General features: G+C 44.3%; 1 protein-coding gene across 3 annotated transcripts in view; it reads right to left on the reverse strand.

Moving 5' to 3' along the window:
• Positions 1-343: 343 nt before the first annotated feature.
• MYO1B (myosin IB) overlaps positions 344-24,835 on the reverse strand; it is a 176,285-nt gene continuing 151,793 nt past the window's right edge. The window contains exons 21-31 of one of the 3 annotated variants that reach the window (XM_059168553.1): positions 22,094-22,162; positions 20,308-20,394; positions 19,934-20,020; positions 18,023-18,109; positions 14,737-14,811; positions 13,084-13,218; positions 11,009-11,115; positions 8,510-8,642; positions 8,014-8,166; positions 6,401-6,528; positions 344-1,653 (exon numbers count right to left, since the gene is read on the reverse strand). In XM_059168553.1, the coding sequence (XP_059024536.1) occupies positions 1,530-1,653; positions 6,401-6,528; positions 8,014-8,166; positions 8,510-8,642; positions 11,009-11,115; positions 13,084-13,218; positions 14,737-14,811; positions 18,023-18,109; positions 19,934-20,020; positions 20,308-20,394; positions 22,094-22,162 (1,185 nt within the window). In that variant the 3' untranslated portion in view covers positions 344-1,529. The remainder of the gene's footprint in view (positions 1,654-6,400; positions 6,529-8,013; positions 8,167-8,509; positions 8,643-11,008; positions 11,116-13,083; positions 13,219-14,736; positions 14,812-18,022; positions 18,110-19,933; positions 20,021-20,307; positions 20,395-22,093; positions 22,163-24,835) is intronic. The other 2 variants (XM_059168554.1, XM_059168555.1) reach the window with 2 other exon arrangements.

Genomic DNA, 24,835 nt, shown 5'->3' on the forward strand with positions numbered 1-24,835 from the left:
CAGATTTCTACTCACCTACTTCAGGAACCGTCAATCTACCGCTCTAGGTACATGGTACGCAACACAGAGAGAAAGTAATGCTCTCCTCTACCCGCACCAATAAACACTAAGGCTTCTGAGAATTTCTTTATGGGAGTGATATTTTTTGAAGTACAAAAATTAAAAGAAAGTCACCCCCCAAATACTTTCAATGAATGTTTCTGGTTTATAAAAGGTCAGTGGGATTCAATTACACAGAGGACACAAAATGTTTGAACGATAAAGCTTTTCAGTGTGGTATTACATTGACACACAATGTGAGAACACAGCTTGAAATACAAAAATACAGTTGTGATCCAGGAAATGGCACCAAATTAGAACAGTTTTATTATTTAACATACCAATGTATATACATTATCCTCCCAAAGAAGAAACAATTTGATTCCAAAGTTTAAAATATAGCTTCCAAAATGAATCCTTATTATGAATTTGGGGAAAAAGAAAAAGTCCTGCAAATTAGTATAAACAACTTTGCTCCTTGACTAAAATATGGGCCGTGTACCAATCACCTCTTTCCTACAACAAAATGTGTATTATAAATAAAACTTTCAGAGAAGATCCGGGATGTTCATTGCACATCGTACAGAATGCTGGCCACGATCTGAAAGGCCGTCAGCCCTTAACTGTATGAGCTGTTCAAAATACTTACTCAGACTAGGATGAAAACAACACTGCAAATATTCACTATGTAGGATCATACACAAGGTTTACCAGAAACAGGAAAATATAATCTTACAGGACTACTTCTGCTACTTTTTCTACGGTAAGAATGACTCTGTTTTCTACTGTTAAAAGCAATGATAAGAGCCAAACAAAAGTCCTACTGAAATGTCAGTTTTCTCTTTTCAAACAGAAACCACCTGTAGAGGCATTTCACTTGGTCATCGATTTCTACTTCTAGGGCCAGCCCTTCTTGAAGTGTAGTGGTTGAGACTGTGCTACGGGATTTGGAATAATGGTGTCTCCACTGGCAATAGTTACACTGTTTTGGTTTCAACGTCTTTGACCTTTCCTAGCCCTAGTCAGGACAGCACCAGCCAGAATGCCATGGCCTAAGAAACACAAAACCTTCCTAGTCCGTTTTTATGCCACCCAGCACCGTGCCCAGCCAGGGGGTGGCACTCAATAAATATTTGATGCATGAATACAATTACTTTTTGGGACCATTTCCTCTACTTAGAAATAGAAATGACTGATGAGTAATATGCTGATTGCGGGTACACAGATCTAACATGATGCTAAACAAAGAACACGTATGACATGGCACAGACACTGTTAGCTTCCATATTCCTGTGTATTTTAATAAGGGTTAAAACTATTCCAATAATAAAAATTGATTAGTCAAGTATTTTTTTATTTTGCCAAGGATCTCTAACAGTATTAGCCTTTGGCAACTCCCAAACATACAATGAACCCCAAACAAAACAAAACAAAACAAAATTGCACTATTACAACGAAACAAGTCCGTGAAAGCAGAGAGGAGGAGCCGGTTAAGGAACGGCAACTTCCAGGAGGCGGTTGTTTTTTCGTTTGCATGTTGGGACACTCCCGTTTTTCTGGTTGCCCTGAATGAACTTCACACATACTTTATCCTGTCTGAACTGCACCAGGAACCTAGAAGAAGAGAACAGGACAAATTAAAGTACACACGACAGCGGATGACGACACGAACACAAGCTTCTGTTTCTTCATGGATGTTGACCTTGACGAGCATTCCCGCATTCCCTCGGCACTTCCCGCTGTCACCACCACTTAGATCCAAGGAAACTGAAGTTCATTACCTCACCATGTTCCAGCAAAGTGAGAAGCGCTAAGAGGAATTATTTCCACGCTGCGAATGGAAAGCCCAGCGTGCGGTTCTCCTACTTTCCTCCATTTTTACAGAGCAAACATAGAAACGGGGGACGAGTCCTATTCAATTTCACAAAATGAAAGGAAAAAGGGTCTAGAGACCCTCCAGAGACCATGGCTTCCAAACACTGGTTAGTCACCTATTTCCTAAACTGGTTTTGTGTATCTACATACTGTGCTAATAGTCGTTTCTATCGTAAGTAAATATATTTCAAAAAGCAGTGACCTATGGAATGATACCATAACAACATCACAAGTTTGATCTGCCCTTATATTCTTCTAATATCCACCAAATGGATATTAAGAATATATATATAAACTACAGAGTTTACAAAATCTATCGGTGTACACACAAAGCCACCTCTTACCGGTAACTACCAGGAGTTTATGTGGCCCACCGTGGGAAACCACAGTCTAGTCCCGATCTTTCCTCTCACAGACCACCAGGGATCAAGTGCTTGTCCACAAGATTATTTCTCACACCCTCCTGCCACAAGCATACCACCTTCCTCCGGGGCTGGGTGCTGCGGAGGACCCCCAGATGTATCCCGTGAGGTCCCTGCCCACAAGGACGGCATCCCTGAGGAGGCAGGAGAGTGGCATGGCTGGTCTAGAACCCAGGCGCTCTCACCTCAAAGCCAGTGCTGTTCTCCCCACGGTAAGAGTTAGGACAATGTTACCACTTTCCAGTATGCTTCTCAGGGAAGTTTTCTGAGCTGCTGGCACACAGCTGAGTCATTCCACCAACCACACAGCAGATCACATGCTCACTGGATCTACCACACGTGCAAACATCAAAACAGCTATGTTCTGTGCACACTAGTCTCAGTGTCAAGGTCTACAGAGCCTGTGCTTTGCAGACTTTGATCTAATGGAGTGAAATGTGACACATAAACTCCTGATTTATCACTTGGCTTAACAGGATGGTCCGTCCAAGCTTCTAAATGGGCTGTTTCTTTTCAATGTGAAAGCACTGAAGAAAAGAGCTGTAGTTCCAAAATCGCATCACTGATACATAAGCTTACATCTACGTCCTCAAAGAAGGAAAGCACTTTCCAAGTCTAATGCCAATACACGCACTTAAAAAAATCAGATATGGGGGCACCTGGGTGGCTCAGTGGGTTAAAGCCTCTGCCTTCAGCTCAGGTCATGATCTCAGGGTCCTGGGATCGAGCCCCACATCGGGCTCTCTGCTCAGCGGGGAGCCTGCTTCCCTCTCCCCCTCTGCCTGCATCTCTGCCTACTTGTGATCTCTGTTAAATAAATAAAAATAAAATCTTAAAAAAAAATAAGATACTTGGAAATTTTAATTTTCAAAGACCACTTTTAGTATAATAAAAGTACAGGGAGTTCCTGTCCCCATAACTTTGGCATTGGCTGTCTTCATGTTCATGATTCACACGTGTGATTCGCTCCAGAATTGACGACAGCGAAGACGTCCGAGGTATTTGCACGCACTGCACTATTCCTAGTAAGACACGTGTGTTAATGCGACTTTGAAATAAACCTGCGGGGCAAGTGGTGTTATTTACTTCTACTTTCGAGAAGAATCATTCTCCAGAGAACAATCTTGTTAAATGCATCTTTCCACTGCATCAACGCCAGTCAGAACTTCACAGCAGAAAGAATGAGATGATTTGTTTGATTTGAAATGTTCACAAAACAACTGTCTACATTGAAATGACCATCATGTGTGTACGCATGTACATATACATACATGTGTTTAAAATACCTAACAGAACAAATTCATTTTGTTTTTTTCCAACACGTTCAGGACTTCATTTTCAGAAATTTTTTTAGAAATAGTACACATTTTATTTAACATCATCCTTAAAATGCAATGTACTTACGGACTAAAAAGTCTGGGATTTGAAGGGTTGGGAATTACAAAGCAGGTTAAAACCGCCCTAAGGAGTGAACAGAACTGTGACTCTCCTCCTGGAAATCGATATCCAGTTTCTCCAGAATGACTATGGAGACTGGGTTTATTAAAATAATTACTTCCTACTTCCGAGATCCTTGCTGAGGAAGGTTCAGTCACTGAACTGCGCTCCATTTATAATACTAAACTGTAGAGCCAGCAGTGAAATAGATTAAAGCCATTTCGGGTGAGAAAAATACATCATGAGCACCCCTGCCACTGACTTTGTCAAATTTTGTCTAAATTTAACAGGGTCTCCCAGGAAGTCTATAATCCCTGCCTAAGAGCTGTAGAGGTTATGAATCAGGCCTCCCCGGGCCCTTGTTCTGCCCGGGAGCTCCCCATGTTGCAGGGGTGCAGGGTCCCATCAGCTACTTCATTTCTATGAACCAACCACCAGTTAGGAACTGGAGAAAGAAAGCTGTTACAGACCCGTTTACGGCGCTCCTAGACATTCTGCTTTCTTCACATGACCACCCTTGTCAACTTGGTACCCAAGGATGTTTACTGCAAGGTGACACAATTCGGAACATCATACCACTGTCCTCCCTACCCCGTGACAAGGCAGGGTCTGTGCCACCCATGAGCGAGCTCTCCCACAGGCAGAGCCTCAGCCACACACCGTGAGACCCGCGGGAGGGCTCTGTGGTTGACCACGTACGAGGGCCACAGCTCGCACTCTCCCTCCCACCCAGCCCCTCCGGAGGGTCATGACGTATGACAGGACGGCGCATCTGGGAAGAGCTGAAGTAAGGAAGGATTATAAACGTCCACCGAGCACTTTCCTCAAGGCAGAGACAGTGTCCTTAGAACACCAGCTCGAGAAATACTGAACAGTAGCAATCCTTCGTGCCTGCATGTTCACGCGACTTTCTCTGCCAAGACAGCCTCGTTAACGCGGCGAGCCGGGGAGGAGGCTGCTGCATCCACGTGCCAAGGAGCTCCTGCCTCTGGAACACGGAGGACCTTCCCGGGGTCGGTGGGAACCGTCAGTTCCACCGACACGGAAGCCTGCCTCCCGAGCTCAGACGCATTTCAGCTAAAGGGAGTTTCAAGTTCTAACAGGCCCTGACAGCTTAAAACCTTAACTGACTGGAGCCCAACTGACCACTATATATTTTTTCCTAAGATTCTTTGTTTAATGAGAAAGGACCCAACGACAAGAAGAGTTATTTAGTCCAAACTTCAATTTCCAATGTAGAGGATACATAAAGGTCCATCTTCCACCAACCTGAAGTCGGTTTTAACGTACAGTGAGAACAGAGGGCTCTGGTGTTGTGAATCCCCAAGCACCAAGAAGACTTAGTTTGGCTTACACAGGGATAAGAATGGGTCTGAATTTGCTTTAGAAAGACTTCTAGAAAGAAGTGAAATAGAATACGCTGGTAAAACCTTAATGAGAAAATCAAGTCATTCTTGAGCAATCCAGTTACGTAAAATTCTTACTCTATCCACGCTAAGTATGTAAGCAGGTAGTAAAGAGTCTGTTGAAAAGCAAAGTAACCCATCAGGTATCAGCGTAGTGACTCAAATTCATTCAAGTGATATCAGATCAATAAATTTAGTAAGTGTGTGGGGTGCTCCAACCTGCATGTAAACGATCACTACCTATAATTAGAGTCCTACCGTGAAGGGGAAAAAAAGCAAAATTTCAAATTTATAGTCAACATGGGAAGCTTATTCTATAACTCTACTTCTCTAGTATGAAAAAAAGGCATCACAAATGCAGTATCGAAATCAATATTGAAACTTCAGAGATCTCCTCTTTCCTCCGTGTCATCTATTGCAGTAAATGGTACCACCATTTGGGCTCAGGCCCCAAATCTAACATCTAATCTGTTAATAAGCCCTCTTGTTTCCTCCAAATAACATTTGGAATCTGACTACTTCTCACTGCCTCCCACTCACACCCTAGCCCAAGCCACGTCATCCTAGACAGCTCCGAAAAGCTCCGAACTTTTTTCTGCTTCCACTCTTGCCTCCCTAGAGCTATTTTCCACACCGCAGCCAAAGCAATCTTTGAAAAATCACAAATCGGATCATGCCATCCCCTTGCTTAAAGCTCGCAATGGCATCCCATCACCCACAGTAAGTCTCAACTCCCGACCTCAGCTCCCCAGCTCTACGTGGCCCGGTCTCTGCCGGTCTGTCACTTTCGCTCCCATCTCAGGGCGTTTGCACCTGCTGCCCCCTGTCCTGGATGGCACGTCCCAGGTTATTGCCCGGCTTGCTCCCTTGATTCCAGTCTCGAGTCCAATGTCACTGCATCAACAAGGCTCCCTGACCTCCCTGTCAAATAGAGGACCCTCTGGCCCTCACCCTACTCGCTTCCCTCCACAAGCCCTGTCACGAGTCAAAGCTGCATCACCCCTTTCTTATTTTTGCGTATTTGTCTCTTCCACAGGATGTCAGGGACATGAAAGTGAGCACTTGACCCGCACCTCCACTGCCCATCCACCACCTAGAACCAGCACCAGACACACACTGGCTACTGGGAGGCAGGGCTGTACGCGTGGAGGAGACCGGAGCGCTCGACGAAAGCAGTGGAGCTAAGAGGGAAACGGCACAGTCACCCGAGGAAGCACATACTCATCCGAAATCTCGATATTGAGCTTCTGTTTGGTTTGGCTGAGGGTCGTCCGGTACAGCTTGGTGGCCATTTCAATCAGGTGATCGCTGCTGAAGAGAAAGTCTCCTTTACTAGCGGCCTCCGAGCCCTGCAAGGACAAAGCAGGAGGCAGACTGTCACAATTAGAGACAGCTCAGGAGGTAAGGCTTGCAGGCGGGGCTGTACAAGTGTTTGGTCTCTCGGAAGCATCAGCTATTGGAATTCACTCTTCCAAATACACCACAACAACCAACGCGGCATTTCTTCCAACCTGCCCGGAGCACTTGCAGAAAGGTTACCTAACCTTGTGCTGCCCAAAGCTGGTAGAGGCCCGGAGGCCCCATCAGCATCACCTGGGAGCTTGTTAGAAAGCAGAGCCTCGGGCCCCGCCGCAGGCCGGCCACACAGGAACCACGACAGGATCCCGGAGGGTCTGTTTGCAGTCAGGCTTGAGAAGCGCTGACCTAACTTGTAACTCATTCTGAAAGAGCTGTTGTAAGAATTCCTCAGTGATTTGGCTAAAAGAAAATAAGAACAGCAGGAACACTCCCAACAAATACGCGAGGGCAGCGGCTCTTCACCCAGGCAAGCCCGGGAGCTGGCAGAAAGGAGGGGTGTGCCCCACTCCAAGAAACTGAGGCGGTGGGACTGCAGGGGGAGGGGCGGGGTCGGCCTGGGCTTCGGCATTACAAAGTGTACCCGAGGTTCAGAATCACTGTCTTAGGGCTGGATATGCTCCTTTTAAGTTACGATCCGCAAGCGGGGCAACAGGTTGAACTGACTGTATGGGATTTTCCTAAGTGTAGAAGCCACGAGACAGGCTCCACCAACTAGACACACGTCTCTGAATATGATTCACATTTGCTGGCCCCTGCTTATTCAGGGACTATTTACTGTAGCACAGGCACTGCACACCGTGTCTCATTTAATCCTCACAACAACATTATGCAGTTATACTATTATTCTCTCCATTTTAAAGAAGGGAAGAATGAGGTAGGCCCATGAAGTTAAATGACTTAGCCAAGGTCACTGTAAACGTAGTGAGACAAACTCCAAAGCCTGCATTCTTAGCTACACCGTTCGAATCAGGAGGTCCTAGCTAAGCCAAAAAAGCACAGAAACGTTAAAAAAATCCTGAGGTCAAAATTACTAGGCAGTTGTTTTATTGTGGTTACATTCTTTAATAAAAAACTCACAAATTAAAGATGAACAAAGGAACATTTACGGAGTTGATATATAGATAAAAAACAGGAGAAAGCACAAAACACCCTGATATTTCCAAGCACTATTTTCAAACAAGTGCACGTCACAATGAGTGCACACCCAAGCTGTTCAGTGAAATTAGAATTGACGAACAAGTTAATAAATGTGATTTTATCATTCGACTTCAGTTCATTAATCTTAATTACTGAAAAACCAAGCCTCAGATATTACATGGGAATGAATACAGACAAAATCTGCAAATCATTAAGAAGTTTATACATTACAAACTTCACGTAATAACATTCTTCAGATGTGGAAAAATTTAATCCAGTGGCTCAGGGACTGGGCAAATGCAGAGACCTTTCAGTCCAATCAACAGGTGAACCTTTACCTCTTTGAGGTGGACGGCAAAGAAGCCATCGTTTTGGGAGCTCATGGACACTTTGGTCACATCCACCAAGGGAACCTCGGACTTGATCTGCCCCGACTTCTGATCGGCAAGAAGGAGGTTGTTGTTTGTTAAGAGGAAAATCCGGGATGTGCTCTAAAACAGAACAAAACAAAACAAATAAGGATCCAAAACACCCCAAGTGGCCCATGAGTTTAAAGCGTTTGTTATTTGTGGAAGAGCCCGTCTGCTTCTGTATCTCCCAGCACACAAACCCAGGTGAACTGAGAACACGCTAAGAACAGAGACACTAGATCAAAGTCATATAAGTTTCAGCGAACAAGCAAAATTCCACCTAAATCTAAAGGTAAGGGAAACGAGCTCCCTTTACAGGAACTCTGCTGAGAATACAAAAGCGAAGCCGACTGATCAGAAAGCAGAAGATGGCTGCCCCAACTGAGGAGGGTTTCTTACAGGCCCCCAGGGTGAGCATTTTTACCTTCCCATTGGCACGGTTAATTTTGTTCACAACTTCAGCGATGATAATCTTTTCTTCAATGGCATCCTTGAGTTTCTTATACTTGGGATTCTTGTTGATTTCCAGGTAAGCTCCCTGGAATGGCTGCCCAACACTACAGGAGACAAATTCCCTCACATTAGAAACGCTTCCTGATGAAGGCACTACTGGACAAAGGTAACACCGTGACAGCTGATTCTGAAGCACGTAACTTCATCGAAGTTAATTTTATCCATTTTATATGTCACTGATATGTAATTTGGAAATGAAACCTGAAACCTATTTCAAATATACTTTTTATGGGATCATGGCATTTTACAGGTAGGACTTTGATAAAAATTTTATCGTATGGAAAAATCGCAAGAAAGAGAGTCAAGACCCTCGTGCGGTGTCATGCGAAGGGAAGGGAGTTCCTTCTAATGTGCTGATGGAAAGTGAACAGCTGCCCACAAAGGACTTTTAGTGCCTTTAACAATATGTGGCAATGGAAAAAAGAGCACAGATCGTTACCATCACCTGTTTTAAAGAGAAATTTAATTTTTTTGGAGAGAATAAGAAAACCAAGAGCCCGTCTGGGGGAGCACAGACCCAGAGCGAGCACTGTACAAGAGCATTACAGAGCAGCACTACACTACCACGTAAGTCTGGCCCTCCACAGGCAGTGTCTGAAAGAAGAATCAGGCCTCTCCGCCAAGGACACGGCCCTGAACGGACAAGGTGACCACTGGGAGCCAGAGTGCTTTTCCTTCAAACCCCCTCTTGCAAGTGGCAGAGTTGTGCACTCAGATGCCCATTTCCCTAAAGGCATGCGTGGTGACACTTTCAGGGAAACCTCTTCCAAGACAGCCCAATCCCCGCAAAAAAAAAAAAAAAAAAAAACCCACACAGAAAACAACCACCTAAAAAAACAACTGTGGCTTCATCTTGAGCTATAAAGCTCTGTCAATTTGCAGATGCGACTTGAAAAGCCTGTGCTGTGGGTGGAGGAGGGTCGGGGAAGAAAAACCCACATAGGCGGTCGGTGCTTCTGGGCTCCCAGCATATTAAAAGGCCGACACCCGCCGTAAGGGCTGCGGCTCCGCGCACTGGTGGGAGGGGAAATTAGTCCACCCCTCCGACCGCTGCTGCCTGAGCGCGCCACCGTCCCTGAAAATGGGTAAAACTAGCCCAAAAGGACTTGGCTTGACATTAATAGATTTTTCCTGTTGTTCACATTCAAACATGTTTTCAATCATAAAAAGTGCTAAGAGCCTTTGAATGTTTCTTCACAGATGTATTTTTCTCTTTCCAGTTTCTGAAGAGTCATCAACAGGGAATGTTAATTAAGACAATTACTCTACAATTTAAAAATCTATCAAGAAAGTTAAATGGACTGGTTGCTGGAGAGAGTCTATAGGACATTTTCGTGTTTGAATGTGCTTTACAGAGCAGACACGCTGAACAACTCTGGATTTAGATACTACGTTCGACTTAGAGGGAGTGGAAACCATCACAAGCCGCCAAATCAGCTGACCCAGCAAGTTGGGTCATTTAAAATATTTAAACCACATGAGCCTGGCAACAATGTTTACTTCAGCTTTCAAAAGGAAGAGCCTTCCATTGTGCATAAAGACACGGAGAATATAAACACAGCATATAAAGACATGGAGAATATAAACACAGCATATTGTAATAATTGGGAATATACTTAGCATATAATGATTTTTCATCTCTAGGCCATCCTTTGGGAGAAGCTAAAAGTTGTTAGAGATTTGGCTTGAAACTGTCCAATCTAACTTTTTTTAGAAACATCAGATGAAAAAGGGATAGGAATTCTGGAGAAGAAATGACGAACTTGGGAGATGTACGGATATTCAAGGAAGCAGTCTTTACCGACAACTTCACTGCGCAAACTTCTGAACAGGCGTTCCTGCTTTTACTGAGCACTCGGTTCACAATAAAGGAAGGGATCTGACTGCACAGGCCACTACCATCATGCCCAAGGACTTAGCAAAGACTATCTCAGACCAGGGCTCTGGCAATACTCAGGAAGGGACAGTTCACTCTTCATTACTGTGCAAACGAGCCCCACCCAGCTCATTCACTGGAATGGGGTCCCAGAGGACTGCCAAGAGAAATTGATCAGGCAGGGTCTGAAAATGATAGAAAACTAAAAGGAATTAACAATGTAAATTTATCTTAATAGCCTACACAATTTGTATTTTAAAGGACAACTTCTAATTATTTAGTGAGGTGTTCAGGCTAAGGCCGAAAAGTAAACCAACAAATGCAATCTCACTTCAGCTACATTTGCCGTGAGAGAGCGCCACGGTGCAAATGCGCTTCAGTGTATTCATGTCCAGCCGATCATAAAATAATTCATAAAATTAAAAAACCTCTCATCTATTACTAAAATCAAACTCTGCTAGAAAGAGCCTACAAATATATTTGAATTATTTTTAAAATACTGACTTTTATGGGTAAAGCAAAAAGCCATAATACCTAGATGGGTATAAAGCCTTCTTGTCTTTGAAGAGTTCACTGGCTTCTAGTTTTTCTTCGTAAATAAGTTTTTGCTGGTCTGTGAATTGGTCCCTGTATTTTTTACACTGTGAGAAATGAAAAGGGGGGAAAAAGATAATCACTTATAGAAATAAATCTCTACTCAGTCTTAGATACACTAAGTCCACTCAACAGCATCAAGAACAAGACGAAATGTGACAAATGTGTACGAATGCCCATTTAAAAAACCAAGAGCATTTTTCCTTTCTGGATTTTAGAAGGTCAATCTTGGAAAATGTCTTAAAAACTGTTGTTTGTACTGTGGGACTCGGTATGTTTCTTCAAAACACACAAGGGCCTTGCTGCACAGGCCCTGCTGGGAGAACTGGTCCTCCTACTGCGATGTCCACGCCCCCTAATCCTTCAGTCCTCAGGCTGTCACACTCTTTCACAGACTCACAGTATGAACGACACTGTACATCACAACTCACTGCACACATTTACACACACACACACACACACACACACACACGGACAGCGGATTTAAAAGCTTCCCAAGATAAGACTTTCAGCATGTCCTGTACCCCATTATTTTCTATCCTACTGCATTTCAGTTTAAAAACCTGGCCAGTAATCCATGAAATTGATGTCATGACTCACAAATATGCTACAACCATTGGTTGGAAAAATCCTTCTCCGAATCCCCCATTATCTTCCTACAGGGTGGACATGGGACCCGAGAAATCTCCCCTCTACCTGGATCCTGAGTTAGCACTGGAGGGACACAGGGGTGGCTAGAGGGGCAGGGCAAGGTTTTTTGGACGAACTCAAAGAAATCCAGTTACAAATGTAGTTGAGAACCAATAACATGATCCTATAAAGGAACGCCAGCATTGCTGCCCACCCTCTCAGGAATGAACACATCACTCTCATTCCCCACCCTCAATGCCAGGGAGGTATAGGCAAGATTCAGGGGCTGGGAGAGAGCAGGGAGCAGAAGCAGAGCAGACCCCTGGCACTATAGGCTCCCCACCATTATTTCTGAAAATGGTTCCACCGTCAGACTCAAAAGGGGAGATGAGCACAGAGACATTGGTGAATCGCACCAAACGACTCACTAAGTAAGGGGATGGAAGCGAGAATCTAGTTCCACATGTTGAGCGCGTACCAATAGTACACTAATCGTGATAACGTCCCTCTGCATAGGTCATTCTGGTAAGGGACAGGCCTACGGTGGCCAGCAGGAAAGAGCTTGCTGGAAGATACATCCATCAATCATTCACTTTCTAAATAGCAGTCCTTCAATCAACGATTACATCATATCTAGTACTCGTACATGTTTAGCATTCAATATATGAACTGACTGAATTATTACAATAAAGTCAACATCTACACAAGTATCCCGTGTACTCACGCTGGGCAACACCTAAATACAATGTGATGTTTTCATCAAATTAAGGAAGCTAAAATATTAGGCACTACCAAATAGATTTTCAGCTTTCCTTTAATTCAGGTCGAGCGAAACCTGAACTTCTTGAATGTGTCGTGAGGCACTCTGAAGCCTTCTTTTCCAGTGCATCATCAGGTGTGCACGTCCTCATGTGTACGTGTGTACATGTGTACACGTGCAACAGAGCTCAGACAGTGAACTCCTAGAACCTGCAGGAATTCACTACCTTGTGCGAAGATGTTCGGACTTTATCGTCTCTACCTCTGGCAGTATTCTTTCAGGTTAACATGAAAAACAGAAACAAATCGAAACAAAACAAAAGCCTGAACTCCTTGAAAGCAGCGGGAATGTGGAATGAAGCCACGCACTCTCCCTTCCAGCCAGGGATGTGAGGAGACATTCCCGGGAACCGCCGGCCGCTCTCGAATTCTCATGGAAAGCGACGTACAGTGCATGATGCAAAAGTACCAAAGCCCTCAGGTACAGCTCCTCGAGGCTAGAGGAAGAATAGCTTAAAATCTGCTTTTACCTAACACTTCTCAAACACTCAAAATATGATAAGGAGTCTCTGGAAAAAAAAAAACCTAACAAGGCTTTTTTTTTTTTTTTTTTTTTTTTTTTTTACCCTCCACAAGTGGAAAATCCTTTTAAGCTCCTTGTGAGTAGAATCCAAGAATAGGTAAGGTCTTGGCGGCCAGTTCTTGTCTATTGGAGATAAGGAAGGCATCTTATTTTTCATCTCCAAGAAGTATTTTTGCACCTATGGTGGGTTTGAGGAAAAAAAAAAATGCTAGATGAGTAAAATATGCCTGAAAAGACACTGTTTTACATAAACTGGGATCAAGCAGACCAGTCTGTAGTGGAATTTAGCATGTTTTAGTTGATAAAATGTTGTAACTCCTCTGGAAAATCTCTTTTTTACTCTCTGTCTTCGCTGGGAAAATCAAAGCTCCAAGGTGGTTAGGAGAAAAGAAGAATGCTAACAGTAATACTAACTTTAACATTAACATGAATACTTAAGCCAACTAACACTAGAAAGCTACATGTTTAAGAGGTAGCCACCAGCCACGAGTGGCTGCTATTTAAATCATAATTAAAACTCCAGTTCATCCGTCATGTTCGTTACATTTCACGTTAGCCACACATGGCTAGAGTCCCCTGTCTGGTACCACGAGGACAGAGAACATCTTCATCACTGCAGAAAGTTCTACCGGGCAGCACACTGCTCTAGACTACCGGAGATGGGCCAGGCGCTGTCCGAGCTTTCATTTTACATTTACGTTACATTTCATTTCGCTCCATTCTACAGATGACAAAAGGAGGCTCACAGAAGTCATGCGCTCACGTCCCAGACCTGTATGTGGCAGAGCGAGCTGGCTCCAGGGTCCGCACTCTCGGGAATGCTGGAACCCGCCCGGGCTGCCAGGGCTGAACCCTCGGAGACAGAGGGGAACGCTGGCACAGCCTGGCTCTCCTCCACCCTCCGCCCCCGCCTCGTCTGCCACCCCCGGCCTGCAGCAGCTCCCGGCGCCTCAGCAGGACAAGATGCTGGCATTCCCCTCAAACCCCTATGTTGAAATCCTCACCCTCAACGGGACAGTAAGAGGAAATGGGACCTCGGGGAGGAAATCAGGTTATAAAGTCACAAGGGGTGGTGCTCCCGGGATTTAGTGCCCTTTTCAAGCAGACCCGGGAAAGTGCTTGCTTCTCTTGGTCTCCTCCAGTGAGGTAACCAGGAAAAGGCCCTCACCAGAACCAGACCGTGCTGGCACTCTGACCCTGGGCTGCCCAGTCTCCACAACTGTGAGAAATAAGTGTTTACTGTTTAAGTTCCCCGGTCTGTGTTATTTTCATTACAGTAGCTAGAACTGAGACCCCTGACTTGCTTGGGTTCACCTTCCCCAGACTATGTTCTGTCAGAGAAGAAGAACATGAAAACAGAATGGCAGAGGGGGAGGGAGAGGGACAAGCAGACTCCCCGCTGAGCAGAGAGCCCAATGAAGGGTCTCGATTCCACAACTCTTAAGACCATGACCTGAGCTGAAGTCAGATGCTGAACAATTTATTAATTATTTTATTGATCAGATGTGGGCCACTGATAACTTTCTGACACAATTCTACCTGAATTTGGGAGGGAAATGATAAAAAAGTCACAATCTCTCAGTGTCACACACAGCGAGGATTTAATTGTTAGCAAACAAGTTACTTATTCCTGAGGTGATGCTATTAACTAATTAATCCAATAATGCTAATTAGCTAATAGAAAGTGTAAACTTACAATTCTCTGAAGCGTAAATTCATAAATTTTCTTTCCAGCATTGGCTCTGAAGAATTTCCTGTACTCCCTGCGCACCTTTAGAAAGAAGCAGTGGAATACAGAGGTTAATGCCCATACAAAGACGTACCTCTATTAAAAATGAAAACAGGCGCAGAAGGAGTAAAATCTCTACGTGATTTTCTGGATATAGTCAAATAACTGAAACACACTGAGACAGTGGATTTTAAATCAGAGAAAAAGAAATTAAGAGATTCTAAGTGATAATACCAGAATGTTTTGATGTTTTAAATTCTCTCATCTAGTTTTTAAAGAGCCTGATGATTTGACAAGAAATGCTCTACAAGCTGCAAACTCATCACAAATCAAAATACATTTCATAAAAAAAATTATCTAAGGTCATTTTCACTGCAGATTGCTCTTAAAAGGTAAAACAATGCCTGAAGAACTCTACTGCAGTTTCCAAAAGCTCTGCTTAGTCCTGTCTTCCATACTGCACACTGAGAATTAAATGTGCCCAAAAATAAAAATTTGAAAAACGGCTTATGAACCCATTATCTTCCACTTAATTGCATTAATTTTTCTCTAATCTCTGCTCCTGCCCAAGTTTCCACTAAGCACTGTCACAGCATACGGCACATCAGATGACGGTTTAAGTTTCTCTATTTGCTCCTTGCTACGCTGTCGTATTCACTTGGCTTACTAACGTCCAACGAATAAAATAACTAGGTGAGGTGTTTACCAAATAAATGAGTGATATAGTTAAGTCTTGAAACTAGAGGAAAATATTTAAAATATTTATTACTATCCAGCTGTAAATGAGAACATTAGATTTTGGCAAAACATTAGCCTATTTGAGTAATTCAGACATTATGTACCTTTGGCTTTTGTCTTTCATTTTCTGGGTTTAATTGCACATGTTCAAAATATTTCTACATTAGGGGCTATAACCTAGCCACCTACTAACCAAATTCAGTTTGTAGAGAAATGTTTTATATGCTAATTTTTAAATTAAGAACGTGACACAGGAATTCAGACTGCAAAATTTCCTAAGCTCTAGCAACAGTGAGCCCGTTCCTACATAACAAGGCCTACATGGACCACAGGAGCTGTCGCTGCCTTTACGAGACAGGCCTGCTCCAAACTGCTCGAGGCCCCATCATTCCACATCCAGGTGGATACCTGTCCTCTGCGGCTTCCCTCACCTCCACGGCCTCCCTAGAACTTCGGGGCAGGTGAGCGCCAGACCCGTTCTCTACACTTGTGGATCACTAAGGTCTAACATGTTTCTGATCACCATGTAGGCAGTTCTTCTTTTGTTCTGACTCCAGGTTACTGGTTATCCAGTTTTTCTTTCAGCCAGGGAGCTGCTAGATTCAGAACCGTTTCACATCTCAGACTAATGAAGTTAGAAGGGACAAGGAGAAGAAAACTGAAAGCTATTAACTGGCTCCAGAAATTTTAATAGCGTAGGAAAGCAGAGCAGTTAGAGAGAGATTCCATGTGAACACATCCACAGAGATATGGTGCAAGTCCTACAACGTTTAGCTGAATGTCAGTGTAAATGAGTTCACTGTAAACATGCTTTCTGATATTCACAGGAATGTTTCTCCTGAAGTATTCTCTGGAATCATGGCTATATACAGAGAAAGGCCTGGTGATGCCGTGCCGGCATACGGAGTCGGTTCCCCTCGTGGGCTCTGGCAGGCCTGAAAGGATCCACTGAGCTGTATCGATTCCACAGGAACTTAACGACTTAAAAACAAAACTACTACTCTTATCAACATCATTCTTTAAAAAAAAAAAAAAAAAAAAGCACAAAATGATTATATTCTTGGACTTGAAAGAAGTTCCATCTTATTTCATAACAATGGTAACATATTAAAATAGTTCTGTTCTATGGGAAACTGGTGGGAAAAAAGAGTTACCTCTAGAGGAAGCCCAGTTACCTCCAACTCAAACCTATAATTCACCTACACACTGAATCTGATGTACAGTTGCTAACAGAAACCCCTAATATAAAAGTATTTCTGAAGCTGCTGTGTGCAATTAGTTAAACCCAGAAAACTAAAGATGAGTGTGGTGTTGCTGGTAGAAATCATTACACAGAATAAAAATCCTGACTCAATGTTTTGTTCCTTCTTTTTATGAAAATCAGAATGCAAATTAGAACAAATGAATAAAACGGGAAATAAGATCCTTTAAAAAAAGTAGTTAGAACTTGTTCACAATTCTTGAAATAGAACACCTTACATTCTTCTTAATTACTTTAAAAATTATTTGATGAGTATTCGGTATCATCAGAAAGATTAATTTACGAAGAGTTTATAGGCTCAACTTCTAGGGGAAAATGCAGATTATTCAAAAGCAGAATGTACAGATCCTGCTAATGCTGTTTAGATTTGGAGCCAATGGTTTCCTGGACGGCATTTCCATCTGAGAAGATGAATTGTTTTATTATTATAGCAAAAATAATAAAGAGGAATAGTGTCAAAAAGGGGCCTAATTATCCCCCAAGACAACAGGGATGGCGCCCCATGGCAATGAGTTACTGAATACAAGGAAGACACAATCTTTATGTACACTGCCTCAGAGCTGCTCTGAGTTTTCTGGGGCTCGGGTTGTATTTACTCAGGGTTTTCTGGGGCTCGGTTGTATTTACTTACATGCACTCTCTGAAATGAACCCTGCCCTTAATTAAATGGCATTCGAACCTGAAGTTCTCTTTAACCTGAATGACCCACTGCCAGTCTTATTTGTCTGAATCCATACTTCTATGCAGAATCCTTTGGGTTCTACCCTGAACGATGAGAACGGCAGTCGCTTTGCAGAAAGCTCTGCGCCAGGAGCCGTCACTGGAGCAGAACAGGCGGACAGGGGCCAACAGAGCCTGAGATCCCCCAGATGGCCACTGCAGGCCGTGGGTCAGCTTTCAGCTCCACTACTGTAACTGTGTCTCGTGCATTAAAAACAAAACAAAACAAAAGAACAAACTTCATCCTCATAAAGAGAACATTAAACAGAACTTGGATAACAAAGTGTCTTCTTAGATAAAATACGCTACAGGGCTAATTATGACTTTAAACCAATTGTTTAAAGAAATAAGCCACAATAAAATCAGCAAATATTAGTGCACAGGTTTGTTCTCAAAAAGAAACGCAATTAGGCAAGATGACATTGTAAAGGACTGTGCAGACCGTAAGCAAGCGTATCGATTGTTCTCTCGGGGTTAGTAAGTGCTAGGCTTCATGGAGTTCACGGCGGGCAGAGAGAAGGGGTGGGGAAGTACCTTCAGTCCAAGCCAGTAAGCCCAAATGACAGCGACTGCATGCTTACGCCTAGCCTCCTCCTTCAAGCGTTTCAACTCCCTTCGAGCCTAGAACGTTTTAGATGGTAAATAAAAGAGACAGCCCAATGCAGACAGCACAAATGACCAGAAAAAGACACCCCACCCAACAGAAGAGCCAATTTATGAATGAGGATTTCAGAATAATAGAGGAATTGGGCATAATCATTTAAACCCAAAGAACCAGCACAAGGCCAGTGTAGTCCTTTGACTTTTTAGTGCACGGAGTCTCTGTCCCAGAGGAAGGCGATCTGTGTGGTACCCAAGGTTAGCTCACTTCTGCCTCCTACTTCCATTTTTCCCCTTTCTCCTTCCCTGTTCTCTCTCTTCTTCTCCCACTTCCCTTCCTCTCTTTCCCTTCTCCAAGCCTTCAAACTGTGAGTGGCAGCTCATGCCTTCAGCAGATTTCCCTCTGCTGCCAGCGCACGGGGCTGAGGAGCTAGGAATTTCTGTGTTCATTCATTCGGATGTATAAAAAGACAGCTCTTGCGAACAACTGGTTGGAAAATGGAAGGAAGATGGGTTGTTTTCTCTGAAGTTCAAACAAAAAAATAAAACTCAAAATCCTTTCCTGTTAGAAAATCCGATGTAGCCCTGATCGAAATTCAGTGTGAGCTCGAGGCCCCAAACAGTGAAATACACGGACGATAAAAGTGAAACGACTTCTAGGTCTAAAAATCAATCTTAGGGGAGAGTCAGACTGGGGTGTTTTACTGTAAAAGATGAAACAAGCAGTGATTTCTCATTACACGGTAGTACTGACTGGGAAATGAGCTCAGGCAGCGGGGAAAGCCCAGGGATGACTGTCGAAGCCTCCCTCTGCCTCTCCTAGGACACTTCCCTCCACTTCCTAAAGGAACTTGTCTGTTCTGCACAGATTTTTCAAGGGAAAACACAAATGAACAAGTCTGGTGAGTGCTTTGGGCAAATTAGAATCTTTATACAGGCAAACACGGACTTTTCTCATTTTTCTCATAAGATGGGCTTCTAAAGCTGACAAGGTACATTTAAAAACATAGGACTCTATTGATATTTATGTTTCTAACTGGAATACACATTTTTAGCAGGGATGACCTTTGATTTTCTAAGTAACAAAAACATCTCAAAGCCTCGTCCCTTGGGGTATGTGAAATGTTCACAGAGCCCACGACTCTGCCTGGGGATTAGTGAGGGTATTTCAGGAGGCCTTTGTTTCTGAACACAAACAGCTGATGCTGAAATTCCTGGGATTCTTTGGGGGCAATTACAGCTAGCTTTGCATGAACACAGCTTTCTGTTAAATCACAAGTGATCATTCTTTCCACATACAACATTTCGCTTATAATAATCAATGGCTGCCTACGACACAATTTCATTCACGGATTAATATGTTTTAAGGCATGCAGTAAAGGCGGTCCTATTATCATCGTGTTGCGAAAGACCAACTGAAGCCCAGGCCTGAATATTCCCAACATGCTCCCCCACCCCCTACCAAACAAAAACAACTCAGGGAAACTGTCCCTGTACGTTGTGGGGTTGGAGGGAGGGAAGGGGACGAGAAAAAAACAAAACTAAACATGCATGTTACTTGAGAGTTATTCTGTGTGTGTGTGTTTTATTTTTTTTAAAGAGCAGCTACGCTAGTGCCTCATTAGCAAATCATTAGTCTTGCTGGCCTAGACATGCTTAGGGACCCTTGCGGGCAGCACGGACACACCCGCATCCAGGTGTATTAGATCCGGCCGCTGGGACATGCACCAGGGCGAGCCCGTTAGCTGGAGTCGTTCGTTAGCTGGAGTCGTTCGGCCCGACAGGCTAGAGATCCGACCTAGGGCGGATTCTGGGACGGAGGAACAGGATGTGCGAGTCAAGTACCTTAGATCCAAGCCAGTAAGCCCAAATCACTGCAATAGCATGTTTATTCCTAGCCTCCTCCTTCAGCCGGCTCAGTTCCCTTCGCGCCTGTGATGCATTTGGAAAGGAGTTACAGAACAGTTTAAGGCAAGAAAGGTTACTGCTGGTTCCCAAAGGGGAAGGCGGAAGAAAGACACCGGCCACCATCGGTCACCGTCACGCAGTTAACGCGAAAGCGTGTGCCGCCACCCCACACCACAACGTCAGAGAGACAGACAGGAGAAGGCGTGCTCAGTAGCTCAAGCCAGTGAAGCATTTCCGGCCCCCGAGAGACGGTCCGCGGCCCTGCTCGCTCCTCCCGACCCACTGCCTTCCCGGGGCGGCGTGCGGCCCACCTGGGTGCCGTGCCAGTAGGCCGCGATGGTGGTGACCGCCTCCTCGCAGCGCTTGCGGTGCTTCAGCTCCCGCAGGATCTTCCGGGCCTAAGGGGAGGAAGCCCCGGGAAGACAGAGTTAACAACAGCAATTCCCTAGTCACTGGGAACAATACCTCAAGAGCCAGTCATCGCGTCCATTCTCAAGTGAAAACTCTAGAGCTGAAAGAGAGGAAGAGGAGAAACTCAGTGACCGGGCCTCCCTGGATGCGGAGAAGGCAGTAAACGAAGATGTCCTCGCGCTCGACGGCAGGGCCCCCGCTCACACCGAGACGGCGGCTCCTGCGCCTTGACGGTGACAGGAAGAAAACGTGAGCACAAGCAGCAGAAGTCTGCGTGCCGGATGGAGGGCACGGATCTCAGAACGGGGTCTGAGATCTCCAGTGAGCCATCAAAATCCATCCATCATTTTATTATTGCTCTGTAGACGGCAACTGTAACTTGTGTTTTTTATTCAAAAGAGATGTTCAAAATCTTGCTAAAATAATCTCACTCGTCCAAAACCCATGCCTTCTTCCTAGCAGTTGCCAGAAACGGACTTTGTGGGGGCTGGAGAGAACGTGGTTTGGAGGTGGACTCTGAAAGTCTCAAGTCTCTAGTCATGGCCCCAAGGGGTCACAGAAGAACTGGTGGGAGGAACTTCCCTTCCTCTGTGCACTTGGATTTGTATTTTGGCATTTGCTGTGGGACAACTACCAAAGTGTCCCACAGGCCTCCACAAAGGTCAGCAGATGCTACGGAGTCCTGGCCCAGGGCTCTACCCTCTGAAGGGGCTCTGGGCCTGGGAACCACCTTAGAACAGGCCCTCTGGACCCAGCTCACTCCACGGAATCTCCCAACAGGAAAGTGGTCAGGACAGGCCGTGGAGTATCTTTGACCTAGAGCAGGGGTCAGTCAACTTTCTGTAGAAAGCCAGATGGTCAGTGTTTCTGGCTTCACAGGTTTTATTCTCTATCACAACTATTCAATTCTGATGTTACAGTGCTAAAGCAGCCACCCATGAGATGTAAATAAATAAGCAACGTTTTGTAACAATAAAACTTTATTTTATGAACTTTGTATTTATATTTGTATATGTATTTATACGAAATTTGTACCCCATATAATTTTTAACAAGTCATGAAATGATTCTTTTTTTGCTATTGTTTTAAACAATGCCAATGTTTTAAAAATATAGAAGCCATTCTTTGCACAAAAACAGGCATAGGCTTGATTTGGTCCAAGGGCTGCAGTTTGCTGACCTCTGAACCAAGCTTGCAGGAAGGACCTGGAACTAGGTGATGGGTGCACTGTGCTCCCCATTAGAATGGCCAGGGCTCAGGATGTTTTGATCATTATGGGGCAGTCCACAAGACGGTCACCAGGAAGTTACGGAAGGAGCGGGCTGGGGGTGCTGAGGTCCGGCAGGACACACAGGTGCAGAGGCAAGAGGGTGAGCGACATCCCTCCGGGCTACACTTCCCTTGCAAACAGGGGCAAGAGGATACCAAAATCATGTACAGTATTATTTCAAGGACTTCCTGCTCAGAGAACAAAGCTCTTGAAAAGAGAGCCGGTTGGAAGGACGCAGCCAAGACATGGTCACAAGGGCCCCCGTGTCGCCCATAATATTTATTCTTTCTATCTGACTGTTTACAGGGCAGGCAGGAGACGAGGAGCTCTCCCCTGCAGGGTGACCTTGAAGACATCATCCTTTGTGAAGAACCTGAAAACCCCAAATAAACAAGGCCCACTTCTCTTAAACTTACCTTCCAACCGCGGATATAAGACTGAATTACCAAGGTAGAACTCTTGATCTGTTGATACCTCTTTTGTTGCTGTGGGATAAAGGGGAAAGATATTAGCGGCTCTATGTACATATCTGTAATACACACACCTGCAAGGACTTGCTCACTTAGTGCAATTAACCCTTGATCTCCATGTTTCTTCTGGGAACCAATATGTAAAGAAATCCAAATATCAAATGACCCAAAATAATTACAGTTAATCCAGAGAACGCTGTAAGGATGCTACATGTAATTCAGTGATCATCACTTTAATGGAACTGTGAAAACAGAAATGTGATTCCGACCCCGCCCCTGCACTCAGGGACGTGCTGTGGACACCAGTCAGCAACGTGAAAGAGAACGTCTCCTGGGAGAGTCGAGTGAGCCCCAACCAGGTTCAGGTACAGCCACGGCTGCCTCGGGTGGAGGGGCACAGCAAACCCAGCGAGCCTCCAGCAGGAAGGCCTCAGATCAAATGCTGGCATGGCAGTCTTAGTGCCTGCGGGCCCTTTTTACTTCTAGGGCTGATGCCTCAGAGAGTGGAGGCCACTGCAATCCCACTGCTAGAAACATGAGCTTTGCCTATATTTCATGCGGAATAGTCACTGGCACGTGGGCATCTGGGGCAAAATTTCACAGCTTTACGATGTACTGATGTCATCCTGTGCCTCTTTCACTTTGGAAATGGCGGGGGGGAGACATGCCCTTCAGCACTCTAGACTGTATTTGGGAAGCTCAGAGGACACAGGGTGATCTTAACACATGAGCAGCAAAGCAAGAGAATGCCAGAGAAAAAGACCTTGGACAAGTCACCACCTTCTCTGGGTCTCCATTTCCTCATCTGTCAAATGAGGAGCTGGAAAACCTCCCAGATTCCTCATGGAGGAATACTCCGTGTTGCAGAACAAACTACACCCACCATCTCTGACCATCACTTCTGACATCTACTTAGTACCTCACTGTTCTCTTCTGAAATTCCTAAATGGCTTGAAAATAACTCTATCTCACTTTAAAACTCATCTCATAAAAAAACACAAACAAACAAAAAACTCATCTCATAGACGCATTAAACAGAAAATGGATTTTAAAATAATCAACAAATGGCGAAAATAGGCATGGAGAAGATGTTTGAGTTATCTGGTTGAGGAAAAATACTGAGTCTAATCACTGGCTTGGATAACATGCAGCTAACTGGTGGAGGTATTTAGCTCAAATTCTGAAGCAGATGTAATAAAATTAATATTTTCTCTGGAAGTTAGGCTATCATTTGTTTTTATTCTTCAAATCAATAGTCCTCGTAGCTCTCACCACTCTGATTTAATGATACGTTAACGTGGTGGCTCTTTTCATCGTTTGGAGATCCAACAGCTCCAGACAGGGAGGAAAGGTGCTGATGGCACCTACTCTTGGTCTGTTGCCTTGTCGGTTTCTTTTCAGCCTTCTGATGAAATGCCCCCTTCCCGAGGCCTTCCCTGACCATGCTGCCTAAATTTATATCCTAACTCCCTGCTCCTCTTTATCTCAGTAGTCTTGTTTCCTTCCTAGCACTGACTACAACCTGCAATTGTTCTGATTATTTACTTGTTTACACCCATATTGTGCCTCACTAGAGAGCAGCCCTAGGTCAGGAATGAGGCTGTTTTGCTCATGGTGCTCTCCCTCGAGCCCCACAGAGCAGGTATTGCAAAAACATTGGTAGGATTCAAGATACAGAGGAATTCACTACACTTCCAAACTTGGATTTTCTTAATGATCTCAAAATGAATGATAAAAAGGGTCCTTGAGGACTGGCGATTTCTCGATCCCCCTTTCTCTGGCAAATACAAAATAGAGCATTATGAATCTGCAGAAATGCCATTCTGGCACACAACGTGCCATTGTTATGTGCACAGAAGTGAACCCACCACAGCCCAGGGTGGTGACAACTGTCCTCTGCACCTCTGCAGAACACAAGGAATGCATCTACCATGGTGCTGGACAGGTTCATACGACCATACCCATGCTAGTGGTCGTACCCATTCAACTAGAGGAAGCAATTTTAAAGAAACTCTCTTAAAGATCAAGCAATTTTTTTCCTTTGGCTTAATCATTTAAGTAGCTCCTTAATTCCTCAAACTTGGACATATAATGCTAAGATGTACGACACAAGACTAGGTCAGCAACACTATGTCCTGGTTATACACTGCCTCCTAGTAAGGCATTTCTGTAGGAGAAAAACAGAAAACCCTAAGGGAGATCTGACAGCAAATTCCATTCGTCTTCCAACTCACTCTCTAGAGCAAATGTGTAGAATGAGAAAACATTTGGGATTAGTGTTTTTATCTCTAAAATTCATTTGTGAGAACACAGCCTTGGTTGAAGCCAGCCTTAAGGCAAACCTCCAGGCCTCCATCAAACATGTACTCTTTCAGTGAGACATCTATAATCAAGTGAGAAAGAAAATCCCCAAAAGAAATTCCACGTCCGTTAAGTAAACACACTTAATTTTTGAGTCTTTCCCCTACTTAGTAAGCTAGCTTTCTGAGGACTAAAGGAAACCCGACTCTCTCACCAACCCAGAATTCTACTCAAACGTGGCATCAGTTTTCTGGAATGAAGCCATTTTCAGTGCGGCTACAATACATGGAGAACGGCCAATTATTCTAGAAGAGTGACCCTACCGTCTGAAGAGAGTTAAATGACACTGCCCCTTCCAATCTGATGAGCAATTTCAAGATTCCAGTC

Source organism: Mustela lutreola, chromosome 3, assembly GCF_030435805.1.
Source record: "Mustela lutreola isolate mMusLut2 chromosome 3, mMusLut2.pri, whole genome shotgun sequence".
Classification (NCBI taxonomy): Eukaryota; Metazoa; Chordata; class Mammalia; order Carnivora; family Mustelidae; genus Mustela; species Mustela lutreola.